Genomic DNA, 14,384 nt, shown 5'->3' with positions numbered 1-14,384 from the left:
CACAGAAGCAGCTCCAGAAGGGGGTTGTGTAGGGGGTGCTATCTACGGAGGAAGCTTCCTACTGCCAGGATTCCCTGCTCCACCCCCCTGGGAACCCCAGGGACCGCTTCTGGGAGAGCTGTGGGCTGTTCTGTCTCAGTGCTCATTAGATGTTCCGAAACAGCCACCTTCTGGGCACCATTGGCCTACTCTACTTGCTATCTAGGGTTTTTGGGGCCAGGAAGGAATCAAGAACCCCCGAGAGAGCTAGGACTGCTAAGTGAGGAAACCTGGGGCAGGGGTGAGGTGTGGTGTGGCGTCCAGGGTAAGGGTGGCTCGCTGTCAGGGACCATATTCTCCTGAGTGAACAGGAGATGAATGTAATTGTCAATCTCTAACGAGTCTTTGAGTTGAAACTTTCTGAGAAAATTGATCCAGGAGGACCTTCTTCCCCCAAACACAGTCTGGAAAAGCCTGTTATAATAAATATGTTCTAGAACTTCCAACACATTGAAATTCACGTCAAACCCCTCCCACACCCGCTCTTCCTCCAGTTGGCACAAACCGTCAATGTGCAATGCCATCGGGTCTTTGTGCCTGATAACCACAGCAGCCACCGGCTCCCTTACCCCACCATCTGCAGTTCTCAGGAGCTTTCGTGGGCATGATTCCATTTGCTCCTTGCCCCTGTCCTGAGAGGTGGGCAGGGCAGAGTGAGCTATCCTTATCTTACACATGAGACAAAATCCCAGCAGGGCTGAGTGCCCTGCACAAATCTGCTCAGTAAGTGGTGGGGCCAGGACTCGAAGCCACATTCACCAGCTTCTCTCCACACGGAGGGCAGGAGGGGGTGGAGTGACCACCTGGGGAGACGTGGAGCACAGGTGATGGAATTGCTGCTGGAAGAGCTGGGACACAGTGGCCTAGGGGGTGAGAATGCACCGGAGAGAAGAGGTTTCACAACTCCATCAGCGATAGGAATGATTCCCCCATGTGCTTGGTGGTTATGTTTTTAGAGCACTTTCACTTATATTTTTTTCTTTTTAAATTGTGATAAAATATACATAACATAAAATTTACTGTTACAGATGCTTAGTACATTCACGATGTTGTGCAAGCATCACCACTGTCTAGTTCCAGGATATCATCATTGCCCAGCTGGACGCCCTGTGCCCCATCTCTGCACTGAGACTCAGTGTTACATCTCGACGACATGGCCGGTGCCTGACACGCAGGCGTCAGCTGATACAAACATTGTGTGCCTGAACACAGACCTCCCCATCTCCGAATAGGGAGGGTTGTCAAAAAAAACCCAAAAGCTAATGTATGTAAACTTTTTAGAGTAATATTTAATGTATTATTCAAGTGACACACATTTTAAATCACATTCTCTCTATATTAATACATTAACTTAACAATATGGCTTTTTCCTGACCCTTCCCATTTACGAAACATTCAACACTTCACTCATATCTTGACATCGTGTCTTTCTCATCACTAGAACCAGTTTTGGAATCAGCAGTCCATGTCTGGCCTATATCATTATCATTGTCCCTACAGTCTAAAGAGAGTTGGCTATTTCTTATTAATCGAGAAGGTCTTTATTTTTTTAATAAGCTTTTTTGAGATATAATCCACATACCATAAAATTCACCTTCTTAAAATATACAATTTGGTGAATTTTATTATCTTCAGAGTTGTGCAACCATCACCACTAATTAATTATCCACCGCTATCTAATTGCAGAACATTTTCATCACCCCAAAAAGAAACCCATGCCATTAGCAGTCACTCCCTTTTCTCCCTTCCCCCCAGACCCCTCAAACCACTAATCTGCTTTCTGTCTCCAAAGATTTACCTATTCTGGATATTTCATATACATGGAATCACATAGTATGTAGTTTTTTGCATCTGGCATCTTTCAGTTTGCCTAATGTCTTCAAGGTGCATCCATATTGCAGCATGTATTAGCACTTCATTCCTTTTCATGGTTGCATAGTATTCCATTGTATGGACACACCTTGTTTTATTTATCTGTTTACCAGTTGATTGGGATTTGGGTGCTTCCACCTTTTGGCTATCGTGACTAGTACCCATATTCTTTTATTGACCATCTTTTGTGGTACGTTTATCCCCATTTTACAGATGAGACACTGAGGCCAAAGCAAGGGGGACTTCAATCTTGTCGTATGCTCTCCTCTATCCAGCAGGTCAGGGCTTATCATAGGGTGCAGTAGCTGCTTGACCCTAGAAAAAGAGGTAGATGCTGGTTCTTCAATGAAGCCAGGGAGAGCTCAAGAGTCCTCAACTCCTGGGAGGCCTATTTGTTCACCTTTCACACCTCTGTAGTATGTGAAGAACAAAGGTATATCGTGTCAAGGATACACAACCCTAAGAACCCTTTCCCGGGTTTGCTCAGGTTCGGCAGTGAGAGGGAGCCACTCGAAATCCAGCAGGACCTCTGCTGTGCCAGCTCCTTGAGGCCCTGCTGGAGAAGCAGTTGGAGGTTCAACCCACAGCAGAGCCTGGCCTGCCCTGCTTCTGATGTCCAGGGGCAGCCAGACCCCTCTTCTGAAACCATGGGCCTCTCCCACTCTGCACACCTGCCCGTGACGAGGCTCGGCCTGTGGTTGCTCCATCTGATCCCAGCAGGTGAGTGGGTGTGATCACTAGGACGTCACCTCACCCCGTGAGCTCACTGCCGCATGGGGGAAGCTTCTGCAGGGGGGCTCGTGGCAATAGCCACGGCTGCAGGGGACTCGTTCCACAGTGAGAAGGTGGAGGGGCACTCACAACTCTGACACTGGCAGCTGGTCACCCTGAACCTCCCCGAGCTCAGTGTTTCTCATTGCAAAACGCCAAAGGTCCTGTGAACCTCCAGGGCTACTGTGGGGACCACAAGAATGACAGTTTGTGGGATACAGTAGCACTGGGGATACAATAGGCACTCAATACACCGCAACTATTGCTACGGATGCGCTTGTCTGGATTTAGAGCAGTGGTTCTCGACTTGCTCGGGCAGCAGAACCCTGAAGAGGTGAAGCTGTTTGCAGAACATGGTGAAAACAGACATGAATGATTCCATCAGACAATTTTGGGATGCTGTCTAACTAACAGGAAGGAGCAAATGTCAGTGGGTTAAGAAAAAATAGGGGAGATGCCTGAAATGGCAGAGGATTTCGTGGTTAGCTAGTGGTTCACTGACCAGTGGATGGGAATTGTAGGCCATCGTAATGCATGAAGCCCTGCTCCCTGCAGTTCACCCAACGTGGTCCAGGGGTCTGCCCCAACTTGCTGTCCCCCTCAGGGCTCCTCAGTTCACAGCGGAATCTTGTCTCCAGGTCTGACTTTGTCCCCACCCCCATGCCTCTGCACTGTCTCCAGCACTTATTTCCGTGCCTCCTTACCTCGTAGTTGCAGAGTCCTTGACATCTCTTGAGCTCCAACCATGTGCTGCTTGCTTTGTTAAGCTCTAACATACGTTATTATATTTAATTCTCAACAATGTTTGAGATAGATTCTGGATTAGTGTCCCCATTGTACAGATGAGGAAACTGAGGCTGAGTGAGGTTGAGTGGCTCTGATTTGATGGGAGAGGGGGCCCAGCACCCACCACGATGGGCTCCCGGAGACCTCACTCTTCCCTCCTGTCCCACAGCATTGCCGCAGCAAGCCTCCCAGACCCAAGCCGAGGACCGCCTCTTCAAACACCTCTTCAGGAGCTACAACCGCTGGGCGCGCCCAGTGCCCAACACCTCGGACGTGGTGATTGTGCGCTTCGGGCTGTCCATCGCCCAGCTCATCGATGTGGTGCGCCTGTCCTGCCATCCTCTGCCCCCTCGGAATCAGCCCCAGACTGTGGGTCCCTTTCCCGGGATGCTCCCTCCCTCCCCAGCACCAGCCCTTCTCCCTCTGGGCCTCACAGCCCACCACATTAGAGCATCATCCTTTGGAGCCCAGGGGTGCCACAACTCCCTCCCACTCTCTCAGCCCTGGAGCCCCTCCTGAGAAGGCATTGATTGGCAGCAGTGGGTTTTCTAGATGACCTGCTTGTTCCACTTGACACCAGCCCAGAGGGCCCAAGTGGCCTGTGCGATCCTGAAGAATCTGGTGGCAGTGTCAGGAAGGGGTGCTGGGTGGGCTGAGCCTACAGTATAGTGTAAGAGGTTCTCCCGGTGAGTGGGGGGCTGGAGTCAGCCCATCCCACTCCCCCCTGTTTTCTGGGGCCGGTTCCAGCACTCTACTGTTCTGACTCTCTCCTGCTACTCCCCAGGATGAGAAGAACCAAATGATGACCACCAACGTTTGGCTAAAGCAGGTGAGGGCCCTCCCCCGAGCCGAGGCAGGAGCGGGGGCGGGAACCTACTGACCCCAGGCCCTCCCAGGACTCTCTCACTGACACAGGAGTCTGAATTCATAGGTTACCTAAGAGTTGCCGCTTGGGACGTTCCCAAAGCCAGCGGGGTGCAGACTGCTTCTCGTAAGGGGCTGAGCTCTCGTGTGGACAGGCTCCGAGCCCAGCGCCTGTGAACGTCAGCTGCGGGAGCCAAGGGGTCCCCTTTCTGGTGGTGGGCATTTCCTACGTCCCTGCTACCATTGCAGATCAGCTCGTTGAGTGGTCACTGAGAACCCCTGGGAGGTTTCATTCTGCTCACTTTACAGCTGAGGAAAGCAAGAAGCAGAGTGCTAGAAAAGGGGGCCCAGGTGTGCCCCACTTGAATGCCCAGGCTCCTTCTATGGGAGAACATTGAGTATTCCATGTCCATGCTGCCTAACGAACTACTCCCAAATCTACCAGCTTAAAGCAACAGTTGATTATATCTCATAGTTTTATGGCCGGGAGTTTGGGTGATTTCTTCTGCTTTGCCTGGTGACTATGGGGGTTACTTGCTGGTATTCGGTGGTGGCTGGTCTGCTCTGGAGGGTCTAAGATGGTTTCATTCATGTCCATCCCTCAGTAGGGACATCTGAAAGGTTCTGGAAGCCAGACCCAGCTGGGCCCTTCTCTTTCTCCAGGCACTCTCAGGGTCTCTCTGCGTGTCCTCTCCAGAAGGGGAGTCGAACTCCTCACTTGGAGGCTCAGGGACTCCAGAGCAAGGGTCCTAAGAGACAGGAAATGAAACTTCTGGTCTCTTAAGGCTTGGAAACTGGCCCAGCACCAATCATGGCAAAGAATGTGTGGCCCTCTTTGATTTGCCACTCTTGAGGGCAGAACACGGGGCCCAGGCTTCACTAGAGCCTGAATATATTCTCTCTCCCTCTTCATCCCCTCCTGCTCAGCCCAGCCCCTTCCTCAGGCCTCAAAGTGGAGGTGATGGGAGAATATGAGAAAGAGGACCTAGCCCTCTGCCTACTTTCCTCCCACTACTTCCTCTCCTTGGCCCCCCGGCAACCTAACCATCCTCTGTCTCAGAGATTGGCATGCAGAATACCACAACAATCAGAATTTTGATTGACATCTCTATTTTGAGTTTTTTGAATGAAAGCCAGGTGTGTCATTCCTGGCCCCATAGGCCCTGGAGGGTGTGGGGCTGTATGCCGGCTGTTCAGTTTTTATAACTGGATGCTTAGGCCAAAGGCATGGAGCAGACACCTCTGACACTGTTCACCCTGGAGCTGTTAGGGGGTCACAGGGCTCATCTTTACAGATGTCCAAACTGAGGCCCAGAGCAGTAATGGGACTTGGGAAACCACATAGTCCTGCAGTGAGGGGCCAGACCTAGAATCTGGGTTGCCATAATTGTCCCCAGGGGCCAGTCACCTCAGCTTCAGGGGCTGGGGCGGGGAGGAGAAGAAGGAGCCCTGGAGCAGGAGGCAGGCCAACCAGTGCTGCCTCTGACTAGCCTGTGATGCTGTGCAAATTACTTAACCTCTCAGAGCCTCACTTCCCTCATCTGGAAAATGGGGATACTACAATCTATTGCCCACACTAGCAACCTGCTGCCAATTAATATAACCCAACTTGGTGGAGATGTACCCCAAATGTTGGTTGAACCTGAAAACTTGACAGATGATGGACTGGGGAAAGAGGATAAATTTATGAAGACCAACCCCTTTCAAAATTGTTCAAAGTCAATGTTCTGAGAAATCCTGACAATTTTACAGATGCTTTTATCTTTCTTATTTTGCAAGTCTGGCTCCTCTGTCCGCCTAAGACTTCCTGCAGATGAGCAGTCAACACCACTGCTAGGCCAGCAGCTTCCCAAGCATGGTTTGGCTACCAATGGCAGTTTTGTGAGATGATTTTAGTTGGCTCATAAACGTTTTTGTAATAGTCACATATTTATATTTTAGTAGATGTTTTCAAATGATGTTGGTTTTCCAGTAATATCAGTGATATAAAATTTAAAAATGTATGTAAGTTTAAAAACAGTGATCCAATTTAAAGGAAAATACTAAGGAAATGATAATACAGTGCACATATATCGGCAAAAATTATAAAACTGGAACTTGAGTGCTTGCTGTTAGTGAACACCGAGCTGGAGCAACACGTTTCCTCTCCTGTGCCTGCTTCCTGGAAATGCTCCTGGCTCCCTTCACTCCTTCCTGGATCCCTCCCCAGGTTGATGTGTTTGTGTAAATGTTACGCAGTGATCCTTAGAGTGGAAAAGGTATCATGCATGGAGCCTTTTGCACAAAAGGAAAATGGCCCCTGGAATTCAGGCAGACTTGGAGTACGGGAGGCCAGGGTCCAAACCCCAAGGCTGCCACTTACTGGCAGCGTACCCTCCGAGCCTCCCTTTCCTCACCCTAACCTGGAAGATTGTTGTGAAGATTAAAACGAACGACCTAAAGGGCCTGCAACAAAGCTGGCTTTCTAAATGGTAGTGGCTATTATTTCAATTATTAGAAGCCCCTGTGAGGCAAAGGACAGCCTGTGTGTCGACAGCATCATTATCTGTTGGGGGTAGTCGTTCCTTTTAGGTCCAGAAGAGACATGGGAAACCCTCCTGGAATTAGGACCAGACACTTTAGAGGGAGGAGCCGTTTTTTTCATTGCTTGGATACACACTTAGTACTGAGCATTTACCAGGGGCTTGGTGCTAGAGATGCAGAGTGAAATAGATGTTGTCCCTCACTGCAGGGAACTTACAGAGGCATTAAATAAATAAATATGCAAATCCACATGTAATCACCACTTGTGATAATGCCATAGAGGAAAACTTCAGAAAGTGAATAATACTCACCCGGTTTTGGGGAGAAAACAGATTCTCTTGGACCTGCTGGTGGAAGCCCAACTGGGCCCAGAGCATCCCCTCCCTGCTGGGACTACTAGGGGGCGCTCTGGAGCACAGTGTGAAAGTCACTGGCTGACTCTCTTTTCTCAGCTGTATAACTCTCACGGGTTGTTTTAGCTCTCTGATCCTCAGTTTCCTTATCTGCTAAGTGGGGAAATATCTCCATTGGCTCGGCATTCCCAACCCAGCTCTCCCACTGAGGCTCTTCCTAGACAAAGGGTGTAAAAAAACTTTGTAAACTGTGATGCACTAAGAAATGTTGTTACTACAAATGAGTGAGGTGGCCTGCGGGGGTCGTCCAGCTAGGGAGCCCAGAATGAGGACCAGAGGCAGGACTGGGGTGACCTATTGCCTGAGTTTTCCCCGGGACTTCGAGTACTGGAGGTTGGTCGTCTTAGCCTGGACTCCCAATTCCCAGCTCAGAACCCCACCCTGGCATCCCGGCCCTTTCAGTTCTGTGGGGCTGGGTGAGGAGCTCTGGGTGCTCCTGAGTTCGGCTGCTAAGGGATCCCCAGGCTGTGCTAGGTTTGCCCCATGCCCCCTCCCTGGGCAGGGCCATGACATGACTCCCCTCCCCACACACAGGAGTGGAGCGACTACAAGCTGCGCTGGAACCCGGCCGATTTCGGCAACATCACATCCCTCCGGGTCCCTTCAGAGATGATCTGGATCCCCGACATTGTCCTCTATAACAAGTAGGAAGTGGCTGGGGTCCTAGATGCCCCTGGGAGGGCCCCTGCCAGGGGTGGGGAGAATGAGGCTGGGCTGGGTTGGACTTGGGAGGTCGGCCCCCTGTGTCTCAGCTTCGTTGCCTCCCTCTCAGCTCCTGCTTTGCTAATCCTCGCCCCCTCCACCTTTTCTCCACCTTTTCTCTTGATTCCTCTCTTTCTTTCACTTTGTTCTCTCACTTATACATCATAATTTATTGAGCATCTACTATATATATCAGTGCCTGGCGCTGTGCTAGTGGGACACAGATTTGCCAACACTGAGTATTATTTGAAAAATGTGGTTGGTGCAGGCTCTGAAAACAGTGCCTAAGGGCTGGAGTTTTGCAGGATGGCAGTGTTGTAGAAACAGGTAAGCAGCATCCCGGGGAGCAAACTCACTTGCTATGGGTCTTCGAAAAAAATCATATTAATTATAGTTGCCTTGTATTCGAGACCAAAAAGGACCAGTCTTTGATAATAGCAGCTAATAAAAGGCAGGGAGTCTAGAGAGAGCAGCAGTGGACAAAAGAAAAAAAATGTTGTGTTTTTTGATAGAAGATATAGAGATCTACAGTTTCGTTTGTGTGTTTGGTATCAGGTAGTTCTTCACTTAGAACTCAAGAACTTAAAATTAAAAGATGTTTGGCACTACGTTCTTCTAAAAATTCTTTCTAAAGTGGGGCTCTAAGGAGCACTAGTTCCTGGAGATATGTATAGCCATGAAAAATGGACCTGTGGTCCAACACTTTTGGATAACATTGTATGTCATCCTTCTTCCTCCCAGCCCCAGTCCTTTGGAGAATGTGAGGACACAAGAGCATTTTAAATGTTAGAAGTTGTGCAGCCAAGAAACCCACTTAGCCCAGCACTTCCCAATTCATTTGACCCAAGTTTGGAAAAGCTATTTTTAAACCATAAAATAAAGGAACAAAGATCCACTTCTGGAGTTTTGGTGTTTCTAAAGGGATCAGAGGGAAAGAGCAATGATTCCTTCGCGCTGCCCAGTCCTGTTCAGGCCCAAAGCCCTCTCATCGAGCCACCGCAGACACACACTCAGCACGGATTACCTGGAAGGTCTGAGGCTGCAGGGGCCTAGTGTTTGCTGCTGCAGCTGGACTCACAGACCCCTCACCCCGTATCTCTGTGCCGGGAGCCGGCATCCAGGATCCTTCTAGTGGCTACTTCCCGTGCATCTGGCAGAGGTCAGGAGCAAAGTCTTAGCCTCGGATATGCCCTGGAGTTTTAGGATTGCCAATGCCAATATGGCTTTGGCAGTGTTACTTCATTATAACAGGAAATTCTTTTGATAGGACAAAGTTCCAAACCAAATTCTTGCAGCCATTTAAGGACGAGTCTGCTCCACCCAGACACTCCACTCCCAAGTTAATAGTAAGATCTGGGCAAGTTAGCTTTCCTTCCTCACAATGGGGCGCATGCTGCCATCTGGTGGTGATTGTGTGTGATGACAAAAATGCCTTTTTAAAAAAATTTAACCTTTTCACCTGATCTGTTAATTACTCTCAAAGTTCCCGTTTCCAACCTGCCTATATCCCTGGCCTGGAACTTCTCCACGGGGAAGAAGTCTCTCTCCCTGTGTATTCTTCTGGCTTCCTGCCTTTAGGATTGACCGTGGGAACTGGAGGGGGAGGGACGGCAAAGGCGCTGAGCCCACTGCGCCATCTCCCAGGGGGAATCTGGGACTCAGGCTCCCAGGAAGCCCCTCGTAACTGGTCACATCTGTTCCCATGTCCCCAGCGCCCCTACGGGCCGTTAAACGCCTAGGTTCCACGAGGCCGCCAGCCTCACCTCCCACCACGCCCCGCCCCGCCCCCACGCCCACCCCCCGCTACCTGCCCTTCCCCGCCAGCTCACGGAGCCGGAGCACACTCTGTGAGTTTTGTCCCTCTGCTCCTCTGTTGCTTATTCCTCCTGACGTTCTGGGAATATGCTCTCCACACCAGCTCTCCACCAAATCCTACCGTTGGGTCAAGGCCTTGCCCAATGGAAACTTTCATGGTGACCTTGCTCACTCCAGCCAGAAGGGAGTCCCCTCATAGTTCTTGGGGACCATTCATAGTGCTGTTGCCAAACTGCCTCCCTTGCTTCTACAGTTTCGGGGCTGCCTCTCACTTCCTCATGGTTCCTTAAAGGCAGGCATGACTCTCACATTCCGTCCCCTCACAGCTCCTGTAGAGGCCCCCATGGATGCGCTGGCTCAGAAATGCATGCTAACTGGATGCAGTCGAGGAGGATCTTCCTTCCCCAGCAAAGATGTTAGGTCTCATCTGAGCAAGGAACTAAATAGCCCAGGTGGAAAAGACATGACCCCCAGCTCAGGGGCTTAGTCACCATCTGCTAGGAGGAGAAAATACACTCATAAATAATCACCCTAAAATATTACATGAATACAAACAGACAACCAAACTACGTATACCCCATGATCACAAATATGTAAAAATGTTATATATACGATCCACATGACAATCAAATATATATGATATATATATAACATCAAAACGTTAGTAGTGGTTGTTTTTTAAATTCTTGGTACATTCCTATATTCTTCAAAATTCCTACTTTTGTACTTAAAAAGATGGTGTCTGAGAAGACAACTCAGGTAGCTGTAAATGACTGCGCTGGGAGAATCTTACACACTTGCATAAAACCCAGCAACTTGGCTGGGTCTGGCTTTGTTATCGCCGCTTGTGGCGAGCAGCTTGGTTTGGGCAGGTGGGACGTGCAGGGCCCTCCAACTCCTCTCCTCTCCGCAGTGCAGATGGGGAGTTCGTGGTGACCCATATGACCAAGGCTCACCTCTTCTCCACGGGCACCGTGCACTGGGTGCCCCCGGCCATCTACAAGAGCTCCTGCAGCATCGACGTCACCTTCTTCCCCTTCGACCAGCAGAATTGCAAGATGAAGTTTGGCTCCTGGTCGTATGACAAGGCCAAGATCGACCTGGAGCAGATGGAGCAGACGGTGGACCTGAAGGACTACTGGGAGAGTGGCGAGTGGGCCATCATCAACGCCACGGGCACCTACAACAGCAAGAAGTACGACTGCTGCGCCGAGATCTACCCCGATGTCACCTACTACTTTGTCATCCGGCGCCTGCCCCTCTTCTACACCATCAACCTCATCATCCCCTGCCTGCTCATCTCCTGCCTCACCATGCTCGTCTTCTACCTGCCCTCCGACTGTGGCGAGAAGATCACCTTGTGCATCTCAGTGCTGCTCTCACTCACCGTCTTCCTGCTGCTCATCACCGAGATCATCCCCTCCACCTCCCTGGTCATCCCGCTCATTGGAGAATACCTGCTCTTCACCATGATCTTCGTCACCCTCTCCATCATCATCACGGTCTTTGTCCTCAATGTCCACCACCGCTCCCCCAGCACCCACAGTATGCCCCACTGGGTGCGGGTGGCCTTTCTGGGCTGTGTGCCTCGGTGGCTTCTGATGAACCGGCCCCTGCCACCCTTGGAGCTCCATGACCCCCCAGATCTGAAGCTCAGCCCCTCCTATTGGCTGGAGACCAATGTGAATGCAGAGGAGAGGGGGGATGAAGAGGAAGAGGAAGACAGATGGGTGTGTGCAGGTCATTCATCCCCCTCCCTGGGTGTCCTCTGCAGCCATGGTGGTATCCACCAAGGGGCCTCAGGGCCTAAAGTAGAGGCCCAGTTGCAGGAGGGTGGGCTTCTGCTGTCACCCCGCATACAGAAGGCACTGGAAGGCGTGCACTATATTGCTGATCACCTGCGGTCTGAGGATGCTGACTCTTCAGTGAGTTGGGGCTAGGTGAGGGGCCCCTCCCCTGGGTGACTCTATCAGCCTAGTAGGGATCCATCTCACCCCAGGCTCTTAGCTTGGGCCTACCCAGTCTCCTCTGTGAGGGCCCATCTCCCTCAGTCATGGCCCTTGGGAGTCTGGCATAAATGGTGAGGGAGAACATCTAGTTGGTAGCTCTTAAAACATTTATTGGCAGGGGGCAGAATAGCAGGCAAGAAAGCCCCAGCTAAGCCTAACTGGGAGACAGCAGGACAGAGAGGGGGATCTCAGACTCGGAGCTTCCCATGCCATCCTCATGGCAGCCATTTCTCACATTAGCCTCTAGGCAGTGGGGAGGGGCAGAGGAACGTGGAGGGAATATCACCAGGAGAGACCAAATAAACCAGGCTGCTACCTCGTCGGCCTTCCTCCTTCCACCTGATGGTCTCCTCCTCCTCCTCCTCCTTGTTCGTGGGCTCTGGGCATTTTGTGAATGTCACTATTCACTCACGAACCTTGAGGAATCTTGGTTGTACTAGGTGGGCTCCTCTCCCCAGCCCCTGCTGTGTCCGGCATTGTTAGGTGAGCAGGCCCCTGCCCAGGATCACAGAGTTCCTCTGATCAACCTTGAGAAGAATGAAAGGCTGGGAGGTTGAGTAGATAAGAAAAATTAATCATTATCTAATCCGGGAGCAGCTAGGAGTCCAGAGCCACTAGCCTGGGCTGTGAGCCCAAATGCCCCTCCCCACCCCGCCAACCTTCCCTGGGCCTCACCTACCCTCACCTACCTTCCCCTCTCCATCTCCTGCAGTGGGTGGGTGAGTGGGTGGGGAGGCAACACGGGGCCAGCAAAGTCTTCACCATTTGTAACTGCCGGGTGTTGCATGTAAATCACTGCAGGTCCGCTGGGAGGGTCCATGCCTCTGGATGGTTCTAGAACCTCCTTGTGTCCCTCTAACCTCCCTTTCCTGGAACTTGAGAGCCTGTGGAAAGGCTGGGACAGGATGGGAATCATTAGGAGAGGTTTTGTTTGAATTTTAGGACAACCCTGCTCCGCACCCTCTACCTTAGTTTCCCAAGGTGTCAGGGGGCCACTGCTGCCCCAGTGAGGGCCTTACAGGGGCTGCGCATGGGGGGGGGGGGGACACTTCCCCTTTTCCAAGGCCTGGCCTCTGTCACTGAGCCCATTTCCACCCACAGGTGAAGGAAGACTGGAAGTACGTGGCCATGGTCATCGATAGGATATTCCTCTGGTTGTTTATCATCATCTGCTTCCTGGGAACCGGTGGCCTCTTTCTTCCTCCGTTCCAGGCTGGAATGATCTGATTTCACATCTTTGCTTTGGCCCAAAGGTGGCACTGCTGACTATCTTTACCCGCTGCCGCCCCTGGAGTACGCCTTTGGGGTCAGCACCATCTGATGGTAGGCATCTCTCCGGGGAGTCCTTGCTCTGGCCCCATCATCCAAGACTTCTTGGAACAATTCACTTGACGTGAGTGTACTCTGTGCTGAGAATCTGCTGGGCACAGAGCCCTGTTTTGGACACTGGGGAGCTAGGAAAAGAAGGAACTTGCTCTGCAGAAGGTTGCAATATGGTGGTGACAATGTGAAGCTGTGTAAGATTCTCCCAGAGGAGCGACGCAGAGTCTGAATGACAGGAGGACAAAGCATGGGGAGCTGAGGACCAAGCATGGGGAGCATAGGGGTGGGGCCAGGTGAAGAGGCACAGACCTCAAGGGAGCGGGGGATGGGGAAGGTGGGCAAGGGTGCCAAAGGGGCAGAAGGGCTGTGAACAACATTTTGGATTCAGGAATGAGCCCAAAGTGTCAGGGAGAACAGCCAGGCTGAGGTGGGGCTCCAGAAGGGGGGCAGTGGGAGGAAGTTGGAAAGGCAGGTTGGGGTGTCTTTAAACCAGGTGGAGAGAGGGGTTCAGAGTGTGAGCTGCCTGGTCTAACAGTGAAGTGTTAGAGGCTCTTCCAGAAGGGGAGGAAGGGGGAGGCAGGGCTGCAGGTGGGGCCGAGGTGGGATGCGTGGCTGGATGTTGGGCCATCCAACCTGCCTGGAAGCTCTTGTGAACCTCTGGCTTCCCCTTCCCTTTAGCCCCTCACCCTTCCCTGCTGCAAATTGGCTCAGCACCTGCTGGCCCCAAGAGGTTTGGCAGCGCCGAGCATCCCTGTCTGCAGGGGCTCCATCTGTCCTCAATGTGCGTGGACAAGCCGGAAAGACATCCCTGGCCGTTCTTGACCCACTTCTTCCTCGCGGCTTGCTGCCTCCCTCCCTCCGCAGGGCAAGAGGTGGCCGGCATTCAGGATGATTTTTCTGAGTGGCTGAGGAGAATGAGTTGGGTTGCTTTGGACCCTGAGACTGCTGTGTACATGCAAACGCTGCAGGACCTCCTCCCTTCCCAGCCTGCCCTCTCTGTCCTTCCCAAAGCCCCACGACGTCTTCTGATCGCTCTGTGCAAGCCTGTTCTCGCACCCTGGAATTCAGCAATCCAAGGCTGTCAGCCGCCTGCGGGAGCCTAGAGGAGCTGCCACCCCACATCCCACTGTCAAGCCTCTCCCCAGCTCTGTCCAGCCCCCTGGAGGGCGGAACCTCAGCAGCTAACGGATACAGGCACTGGGTTCTCCGGACAGAATGGAGACCTTGGACAGGAAGTCAAGTAGGGTGAGCTTCCAGTTTCCCTTCG

The 14,384-nt window shown here is 51.7% G+C and overlaps 1 protein-coding gene across 2 annotated transcripts; it reads left to right on the top strand.

Moving 5' to 3' along the window:
• Positions 1–2,558: 2,558 nt before the first annotated feature.
• Positions 2,559–13,191, top strand: CHRNA2 (cholinergic receptor nicotinic alpha 2 subunit). 2 transcript variants are annotated; one of them, XM_087437224.1, is made up of 6 exons: positions 2,559–2,631; positions 3,638–3,789; positions 4,253–4,297; positions 7,803–7,912; positions 10,699–11,710; positions 13,048–13,191. In XM_087437224.1, exons 1-6 carry the CDS (start codon positions 2,559–2,561, stop codon positions 13,189–13,191), a joined length of 1,536 nt encoding a protein of 511 aa, XP_087293350.1. The 2 variants fall into 2 exon arrangements, with proteins under 2 accessions (XP_087293350.1, XP_014645350.2); XM_014789864.2 differs by having other exon boundaries at positions 12,896–13,098.
• Positions 13,192–14,384: the final 1,193 nt, after the last annotated feature.

Source organism: Ceratotherium simum, chromosome 12, assembly GCF_057802395.1.
Source record: "Ceratotherium simum simum isolate JZ-2026a chromosome 12, ASM5780239v1, whole genome shotgun sequence".
Lineage (NCBI taxonomy): Eukaryota > Metazoa > Chordata > Mammalia > Perissodactyla > Rhinocerotidae > Ceratotherium > Ceratotherium simum.
This window is presented reverse-complemented; position numbering and strand designations above follow the sequence as displayed.